At 34.8% G+C, this 10,617-nt stretch overlaps 1 protein-coding gene across 2 annotated transcripts in view; it reads left to right on the top strand.

Annotated features, from left to right (window-relative positions):
• Nucleotides 1-5,412: 5,412 nt before the first annotated feature.
• Nucleotides 5,413-10,617, top strand: part of LOC114240921 (fasciclin-2) — a 31,508-nt gene continuing 26,303 nt past the window's right edge. For both annotated transcript variants that reach the window (XM_028171601.2, XM_028171602.2), the window contains exon 1: nucleotides 5,413-5,677. In XM_028171601.2, the coding sequence (XP_028027402.2) occupies nucleotides 5,614-5,677 (64 nt within the window). In that variant the 5' untranslated portion in view covers nucleotides 5,413-5,613. The remainder of the gene's footprint in view (nucleotides 5,678-10,617) is intronic.

Raw genomic sequence — 10,617 nt, 5'->3', positions numbered from 1 at the left:
ATATTATCTCATAAGATATTTTGATATGTGTAGCAATTCCCTATATTAAAAGGCAGCGGTCTCCGCCAAACATCATCGTACAGATCACAAGGCTAGTAGTCTCACTCATGCTTGTCCGCAGTTGGCGTTTATGGACCTCATTTTGCAGAGATTTTGGTTTTAATTTTGGCCAGTCGTCTTTAAAGTCTTTCTTTAACGGTCAAAAATAAAAACCACAAAAAATACATTTCAGGACTTATTAAAAAAATATCAAAATAAAGTTATTAAATTCTCCGTGTTGAAATGGTTGGATATAATGACATGAATTAATAATTTTTTTTTTTTTTAAGTGTCATTGACCTAACTTATAGCCCAGTAGCGATGTTCGTAAGCATAGCGATCGGAAAATATGTAAATAAACGAGATCGTTCCTAAGGATATACAAATATTACCAGTAATGTTAAATCCTCTTATATACAATGTCAGGGCGTCCTCGCCTAAAGGTAAAATACGTAAATCGGATTTCAGTGGGATATCGAAAATATTCTGCGAGTTACACCAGGCTACCCACAGCCCGCGGGACCTACATTATACCGAATAAATATTGCATAGCTTTAGAATAAGTATTTGGCTTTGAAGCTTAGCAATTTGCCTAATGCTAGAAGAGATAAATATCCATGACTAATGATTGGTGAAGGAGCTATTTTATATAGAAAAATTACATAATTGTAATACAAGATTTTAACAAAAAGAAAACCTACTTCAGTAAAATAAAATGAGAGCATCATTCAAGACCACATGAGACACACTAGCTTTCAAATAAAAAAAGAAGCCGTTTAATAATTTGTTATGTTAATATTAGTTGGGACGAATGTAACTTGAAAATTTCTCCAAACTTTTAAATTATTATTAGACATGGCCGAGCGAATATATAAGAAGTTGTTTATTAAATACTAAATGAAAATAAGCGGCTTATCAAATATTTCTTGTGATTATCCTACAATATAAAGTTATTTAAATATCAATATGCTACAAATAATTCTTAATTTAAATAATTTATGTCGAATTTAAATGATAAAGGGATATGTAACTACGATATTTTATTAAGTTGAGGACCATTTAAGTTTGAAGGCCACGGGGAGGTCGGCGATTAGATTTAATTTGAAAGCCAGTTACGGTTGTCAAATGTTTGTACAATGGTCACTTCAGAACCGGCTTCGAGAATTGAAAATTAGATTATTTAAGGTGCCAGTTTTGTTTTTTTATTTTATACGGTTTATATAGACGTGACAATGTTTTAGTTGATTTGGATGTATTGTAAATAAATAAAAATAATAACTTCTTTCGATTCTTAATTTTTGTAATTTTAATATAAGTATTGATATTTGTGAGGTCATGAGATTTGACTGCATTTTTCTACTAACTGTACAACAATTAATATATTTTTGTTTCTAGGGTTCATTAGCCTAAAATTTTTGAACTATTTTTTTCGATAATTATAAAGAAAAAACAACTACACATTTCATAGTTGGTTTGTTAAAGCTACTTTCATTTTGTAAATTGATATTGAATCACAATAATGATTTTGATTATTATACGTCAACAAATACTGCTCCCATTCTTGGTAATACAAATCGGTTTTCCTCCCCACAATTCTTTGCAACTTTACACGTGTTGGCGACAACAGAAAAACACAGATGTAACAAAACGGTATATGAATGTTTGTCGGCGCTCCGAGCTGTTTGCCCACAATTACGTAGGTGGCCGAGAGCCCTCATCCACGGGAAAATTGTTTTCCTCTCGAAAAGGTTCGCGCAATAAGGGCCGAAGTTATAGGCTTTTACCTTTCACTCGGAAACGTAACAGGATTGCTTTAGTTTTAATAGGATTATCCTGGAGCGAAGGCTTAAAGAATAATCTCGTGCTACGGTTTTACAATTTAATTTCGTGACACTTTTCTTATTAAGATCAATAATATAATAAAACTAGCTGTACCCGTCCGCTTCGCTGGGCATTTAAAATGAACATTATTATTTCTCACCCCCACAAAGATTCTCATCATTGACGCCCCTGCCACTGGAGTAGGAGGTTCAACATTCATATAAATATAATCCTATCCATTAAGTACATGTATTTTCTACATGGATACCAAGTTTCAGATCAATCGGATGCATGGTTCAGTAGTTATAACGGAACATCCGTAAAAATTATAAGTACTAATATTAGTATAGATTTATCACATTGGTAGTAGCGCACCTTGTGAGCCCGCGCGGAAAAGTACCATCACCTTGCCTTTTTCTGCCGTGAAGCAGTAAAGCGCTTCGGTTTGAAGGCTGGGGTAGCCGTTCTATTGTAAAAACTGAACTTAGAACGCATTCCTCAAGGCGGGTGGCGGCATTTACGTCGTTGATGACAATGGGTTCCGGTGACAACTTAACAACAGGTGAGCTGTGAGCCATTCCACACATTCAAGCAATATAGAAAAATTTAAATATTTTCATCTAAAACATTTATTGATTGTAAGTTGATTTCATACTAGTCAGTGCCGCTGATTTTATAACAAAAATTAATTTCTGGAAATTACCAGAGTGGTACTTGTCGCACGTCGATCGTTCTATAGTTATATTATAGCACATGTGCTATTTTGATCTATAAGGTTTTAAATTGTGTAGTTTTAGCAAAACTCGTCTCCTAGTTAAGTTTTTGCGCGAAATATTGACAAACATCGTACTTCACAAACTTTCGTATTCAAAATATGAACGGGACTTTAAGCCTTAGACTTGGAACTTAAAATACTTAGACTTAGACATAACATTCTTCTGTTAGATATAACAGTATAAGAAACGATCAGGTTTTTATATGGTAGCTTAGTAGTTGATTATGTATTTCACTAGACTCTGATCAGATACGTTTATAAGTATACACACATGCTTAAACAAATCCACATGCCAGAGTGACCGGCAATATAATCACGTTCGTTGCCACTAATTGTGGGCTAAATTCAATAATTCGGTCGAGAAAGTAGTGTTCTTGATATTTAGGATTTTACTAATGATCATGACACACTACACCGTTTCTAGATTAACTACGATCAATTCAATAATAGCACAGAACAGTCTATGGTCGAGTTGATAGGGTTACCATCTTTTTATGATTTTGCAAAAGATTATCGACCAATAAATCATAATTTTTTGAGACCGCTGCATATATGATTTTTATTAATTTATATTAGATGTCATTCTAATAAAATTGCTGCCAAAACATGAAGAAGAGAAAATATTGTAGTTGCATGAATTAAAATAATTAATTCGCAAAAATAATGGCCGCGTGGGTTTGAAAGCGAGTTGCATAATCGCCCTCCGCACAGTTCGCGATCACTTCCATCGCTCTAAGCTGTGGAGTGTAAGAGTGGTAAGAGTGAATGAGAAACTGAGGCCCTGAAACTGAAGCCTACTGATGGTAGGACATCTTGTGAGTCCGCACGGGTAAGTACCACACTGCCTATTACTGCCGTGAAGCAGTAATGCGTTTCGGTTTGATGGGTATGGCAGCCGTTTTACTTTGAAAACTGAGACCTTAGAACTCATGTCTCAAGGTGTGTGGCGCATTTACGTTGTAGATTTCTATGGGTTCCAGTAACCACTTAATACCAGGTGGGCTGTGAGCTCGTCCACACAAATAGGCAATAAAAAAAAGAAAAAAAAGATCATGTGCTGTCTAACAACAAAAATTTTCGACTATATTTTAAAATATTAGAAAATAGCCACTTGATACAGTATAGGTTTACCTTTTCTATTTCATATCAAGTTTCTCGTTAATTAATAATATTTTGTTAATAAATCATATTCAAACAAGACTGACATTAGAATAGAAGTATTGTTTACTTTGTAATGTGTAATTCAGCCGTTAAGATTTCCTTTAAAACTTGATAGCTACTAATCCATCAAACAAGGCGTTTTGAAACAGATGATTAAGCAACGTAGCTACTTTTGTTCAACCCTTTGTGTTATCCGAAAACGTTATCCCCTTGTTAATGTTGCTCTCGCAGTGTTGAGGTGCGATTTGTTTAAGTGCAGAGCACAGAGGAGGATTTGGAGCTTCCAATTTATTATTTACTCGAGTGTGAACTCTATTAAAATTGTTCACATTCTAATACTCTGTTTATTTCAAATAGTTATTTGATTAATTTAAATTTATGGTCTCATAATGTGAAGCGAATCAAAATTAAGAACACCTTCGTTGTTCTGTTTTTGTGTTTGTGGAAGATATGAATGATGTTTGGTTAATTCTTAAGTTTAAGATTTAAGAATAACAACAGCTTTCGCCTTTTGTTGTTATGCCGTCAAGCAGAACAAAAGATATGCGGAGAAATTGAAAATTACTAAGACTATGCCTTCGATTTCTTTATTGAAGACTATAATTCACTGCGCAATTCTAGTTTTATTTGTGAATGACTTAATATAATTTATTTACGTATATTCTTCTAATAAAATGCTGAATTTTTGAAAAGCTTTGCCATAATTTGTTTTGATAATTAAAATTAAGCCAAAATTGAAAATCAAATTTGTCTCTGTTTATTTTCGCTTTTCTTAGTTAAGAGTAACGGTCCCTTAGGAGCTTTTGAAAAGGGTGGCCGTAATACAAAATAAAGAAAAGAATATTATTATCCTATTTTGTAAAATTGCTACGAAATTGATAACCAGGGGAGATGATGGTGGAATTTTTGGTCCCTAAGAGTGACTAATAAAAAATGAGTAAACAACCAGATATCAAAAACGGAAATGTTGTATTCTTATTTTCATTATCCATCCTTTCAATATTAGAGGTCTAAACTGTTCAATCAATCAACATGAAAATTTGCGTAAAATTGTCAAGAGTTCAAGATAGAACATAAAGGATTGGCATTTAAAAAAAAATAGTAATCTCGAAAGACATTAACACGAGTATAGCCAGAGGTAAAAGCTAGTATAACAATAAAAATAAATCTTCACGACTTGTTGATTTACGTTAGGTAAAAAAAAATCACTTGAAGTTGATTTTTTTATTCTTAAAAAATACTTCTCTAAAACATCAGTCTTCAGTAGAAATATAAAGATATTATAAGAAATAAAAATGTTATACGTCAATTTATTTAAAAAGACTTAAGCTTAATATTATGTCTACGCTGTAGTAAATACATTATTTGAAATTCATACTTGAGTTTATACGAGTATAATACATATAATATTTGATATTTTATATAAACCTATATATACCCCTTATATAAACCTATTTTGGCTCACGCACGAGTTGTAGCTGCCTGGTCATTAATATATCAAACGGAGTAACACTATAATATGACATTCCGTACCTACTAAAAGTACCAAATAACTCTAAAAATAAGCGTGATGTTTATACTCCGTTTATACTTCAATATTACGTCCCATTTTCAGAGCTCAGTGTCAGCAAAGAGGCAAGTTTACATTGGACGTGTAAGATCGCGCACGCATTGCTCGCGACAACGAAAAAAAAAATTGTTTCGATTGTCGAACGTATTTGAATTAAAGGCGGGAACTAGAATGTGTTCTTGATTTTTTTTATCTGTTGTTTATTTCTGTTACCTATATTAAAATATTGTGTTTTGGTTTATTTACAATGTCTGGTACGGTGTCGAGTATTATTATATCAGTGATCATTGCCGTGTTTATCGGGTCGAAAGGTAAGGTCATCTTTATTTGTGTCAATCAAATAACTACCTTAATGCTAACTACTATTAAATTAAAAATTTTAGTAATGTAATACTACATGTTTTTTTATTATTTATTAGGTATTTAATATTTCCAAAATATGGGATTTGAAACAAAAAAATATTCACACGCTTGTATTTAAATATATTAGACATTTCTTTCCGAGTACTAATATACTCGTAAATAGGTAGAATAAAAGCTTGATCACAGTTAAATTAAATACAAATACATTAAATAAAATAATTTTCTCGTTCAAACAAAATTATAATTGTGACATAATAAGCCGATCAATTACAATATAACCTTCAAATTGTCTTGTTTGTATGAGTGTGGTTTGGTTAGTTAACCACACGGATACTATCGATGCGAAAATAGCTTTGCTCTTAATTATATCATTATTCATCAACGCTTTGTAAAAAAAAACAATAAAAAAACAAAATCCTTGACTTGTGGTGTTATAAACGAGTGAAACAAATTGCACGACTATTATTTTGTTTTTATTTCATTAATTACCCTTGAACTAACCTATACTTGGTCAACCTTTTTGAATTGAACTCCGTCCGGAATGTTTATAGCTCCACTTGTTTTTACCAGTGCGCGTTTCTATTCTAATATTATAAAGCTGAAGAGTTTGCTTGTTTGTTTGTTTGAATGCGCTAATCTCAGGAACTATTGCTACGACTTGAAATTTTTTTTCAGTGTCGGATAGCTCATTTATTCAGGAAAGCTGTAGGCTATATAACATCACACTAAGACTAACAAAAGCGGAGCACCAATAAATAATGATTCAAAATCGGAGTTTTTTCCCTTTTGAGAGCTTCCGCTTTGGGCGCTGCGGATACGGTTAAAGTTTCCCTAAAAAAATGTATATCAAAGTTGTTCCCCTTGAATAGTTTAAAAAAAAAGTCACGACAGCATATGTCTATATTTAAAGGTTGGCTCACTAAAACGTTTTTTATGCTAACCAAATTTGTTCTAAAATAAAACATTATTTGTGAAGGGGTTTTTATAATGATTATATTAATTCCTATCCAAACAAATACCTTATTCATTACAACATTGAAACATTCACATCATTTGAAGATAGGCTTTGACAATTATAGATTTTACTGGAGTTCTCCAGAATCCCATCATCAGATCTTGATGATTACAGGACCATTCGGAAAGTCTACCCTTTCCAACAAAAAAGAAAAAAAGAATAAAGAATTATCAGAATCGGTTAAAGCATTCTCGAGAAATCGGTGAACATACATAGATTGTCATAGATAAAAAAATTATGGTCGAATTCATAACTTCCTCTTTTGAAGTCGGTTAAAAAACGTGATTTTGGTACCTTAAATAGCTTCTTAATATTCTATTATTGAAAAATATTTTCACTTTTTACGTAAATGAAGAGGGAAATTTAGCGTTATGCCTAAGTAACTATTTCACGCGGACGAAGTCGCGGGCAAAAGCAAGTTATGAGTAAGAAAAGGGACTGTCATCTTGCCGAGTTCTGCCATGAAGCAGTTATATGTTGAGCTTAAAGGTGGGAAAGCTGTGATACTATACAGTTTTGAAGTCGTCATGGCCTAAATGGTCATGGTCGCTTCGTACATTTGCATCGAGAGATACGATTGAGCCAATGCTAAAATCCTACAAGCGGGTACCATTTTTTATATAAAATACGTGCTTAATAAATGTTCCCAAATCTACGGTGAAGGAATAACATCGTTTAATAAAAATCAAATCAGCAAAATTATAATTTGCTTCGTTACTGGTCTACCACCACTATTTCTGCTGTGAAGCAGTAATGCGTTTCGGTTTGAAGGGTGGCGCAGTCGTTGTACCGTAAAATCTGAGACTTAGACTCATGTCTCAAGGTGAGTGACGACATTTATGTGGTTAATGTCCAGGGAATTTAGTGGTCACATAACACGAGGAGAGCTGTGAGCTCGTTCACCGATTCTAAGCTATGCAAATAATATGAGCCTTTATTACTTAATACTAGAGGTGTCTTCACCATGTGTATAGTGCATTAAAAATATCCATGTATCCGTGTATTTATTTATTTATTTTATACTTTATGCACAAAACAAAAGTTGTACACAGGCGGACTTAATGCCATGGGCATTCACTTCCAGTCGGCCATAGGGTGGTGCAGAGATAATGCATGGTAGGTGGATTAACAAAAGAATAACAAACAACAACAAAAAACAAAAAAAGAACAAAATGTATATGTGCCTCTATCTTTATCTCTAAATCTGAGGTAACTAGTGATATACCGACCAAATATATCACCAAAAAAAAAATGAACAAGTTTGTTGAGTCCAAATTATATTTGCGGTTGTCGAACTTATCTACTGGTTTAATCAAGGTCATTATTGTTACAAAGGCTGAAACATTTTTTGTGTTAACTGTCCAATTGCAACCCAATTGAGTCTTATTTATATTAATTTAATGTTGATGATGATAGACGCGCTTGTAGGCGTAAGCTTTGATGGCTAATACTTTAACAAAAATGTCTTGTAACCTTAAAGTATTTTACACTGACAGAAAAAATCAGCGTTCAAGGTAACTTAATTAATGGACACTATGCTTATTACGAAAAAACATTAACAGCTCCATTGATGAGATGTACAATTATTAAGCGAGTCAAAGCTGTTACACGCATTCAAAATGTTTTCAACCCAACTTTTTTAGTATTTATGCCCACTATTGCCCACTGAATTTCTCGCCGGATCTTCTCAGTGGATCGCGTTTCCGATCCGGTGGTAGATTCTGCGAAGCACTGCTCTTGCTAGGGCCAGTGTTAGCAACACTCCCGATTTGAGCTCTGAGAGCTCACCTACACGTCAATACGAAGCTGAAATAGCCTCTCAAGGCTATCAGCAAGGGTAGGACAAAAAACACTTAACCTATACATCGGCCCGCTGAGTTTCTCGCCAAATTTTCTCAGGGGGTTACGATGCTCAATAACAATCCTCAAAAAAAAAAAACCAAGAACGCGTCCTTTTAACATGCCCAGTGGTGCTATTTTAAGAATGTAGTTGATATTTAAACATTAAACTTGGTTGTACTCAATTTTCAATATGTCGAATAAACTGAGAACCGGTCGGTTTCTACCTTTGTGTGAAATACCAAAGATTTTAACGTTTCGTATGTTTGAACGGCTATTTGCAGTTCGTATTAATTTTAAAAGTGTTTGCATAGTATATAAATTTTAATATTAGATAAAACGATAGTGTGGTTCTCTGTTATACGTAATATCGTAGTAATGTAGATAAATCGCTATTTATTTTTGAGGTCAGATTGAGTTAATTTCATCAGCAATTACATATATCTACGAATCTAATATGTGGCTCTGTTGAGCAACTTCCACGATGAAGGGAACCCAGACCATTATATTTTAAAAGATTTATATGTACTGTTCTTAACAATGATAATATATCATATGTATATTAAGAATAAAACACTTTAAATTATTATATTATATTTAACAAAATTATATATTTGTATAATAATAATATTCAAGTAAATAATAAAAGGCCGTTAAAGCTATAAGAACAATAACTACTTGTTATATTATTTCGAAGAAATTACGGTTTGGGGTATTTAAGACAGCCGTTATAATGTACAATCGAGACTAAAGATTTTATGCCTCAAGTTGTATGATGACATTTACGCTTTGATGTCCATGGGCTCCGGTACGTACGTGAGTCGTCGTCGGCTCGTTCCAATATCTAGGCAATACTAAAAAAAGTATATTTGAAACTCAATTTCAATACTATCGGATTTTGCCCTACGAGAATCGACAGATACAATCAACGTTTTCCATTTCGAGAACCGTTTTTTGAATGGGCAACGTTTGAGAACTATTCTGATAGCCTTAAATGCCGTTGTGGAATAAAGAGATATATATGTCGGCGCGCGCTTGGGATGGCTAAGCGGTAGTTTCCGTCATCACTCGTATTTGGTTGAACTCAGTTTATAAAAAGTCAATAAAACCTTTTGGATAATAATTATTGAAACTCAACACACACAACTTTCACAGTGACAGGGTAAACCGACAGTTTCGTTCCACATACCGACAGACCGACTGACTGACTGACTGCCAGAGACTCACTGAGTGAGACGGACGGACCGTCCGATACGGACTAAATGACTGTCTGACACGGAATGCCACGACTCTTTTTTTTTTTTTATCCTACCTAAGCTGAGAGCCTTGAGAGGCTATGTCAGCGTAACCCTAACTTTTGTAGGTGAGCTCACGGGGCTCAAACCTGATGACGTTGCTAACACGAACCCTAGCAAGAGTCGTGCTTCGCAGAATCTACCACCGGATCGGAAACGCGACCCACTGAGAAGATCCGGCGAGAAACTCAGTGGGCTGTGTCTGAGAGTTAATTTACTCGTCGAGCCCTTCGTCGCAAGCGACGGGTTCGACGAGAACGGTGACCGGTGCTTGAATTACCTAAAAGCACCGTTAGTGGATCGGGCGGATCCGAGATGACGTGTTTTGGGCGACGTCGACTGCTTTCCATTCTGTCCGCAGGATCGGGAATGTAGTTACCGGCGGCCACGATGAGAGGGTTCTCGTGTCGTGCCGCTTTATCGAAGTGGCGCATGGACGCCGACTGCAGATACTTACTGATGGACTCTAAGTCCAGGTCGTCATGGAGGTCGACGTTCCTGACGAACCACGGGGCTCCGACGGCTATCCTGCAAAAACGGGATTGAATAATTTGGAATGATTTCAAGTGTATGCGGGCCGCGTGAGCGAACACTACACTTGCATAGGTCATGACGGGGCGTATGCAAGTTTTGTAGAGTGTCACCTTATTTCTAAGGGACATTTTACTTCGCCTACATATCATCGGGTAGAGACGTCCTAGAATGAAGGCGGCACGATCGCGTACCGTCTTGATGTGGG

This window comes from Bombyx mandarina, chromosome 18 (genome assembly GCF_030267445.1).
Source record: "Bombyx mandarina strain Sakado chromosome 18, ASM3026744v2".
In the NCBI taxonomy this organism is placed as follows: domain Eukaryota; kingdom Metazoa; phylum Arthropoda; class Insecta; order Lepidoptera; family Bombycidae; genus Bombyx; species Bombyx mandarina.
This window is presented reverse-complemented; position numbering and strand designations above follow the sequence as displayed.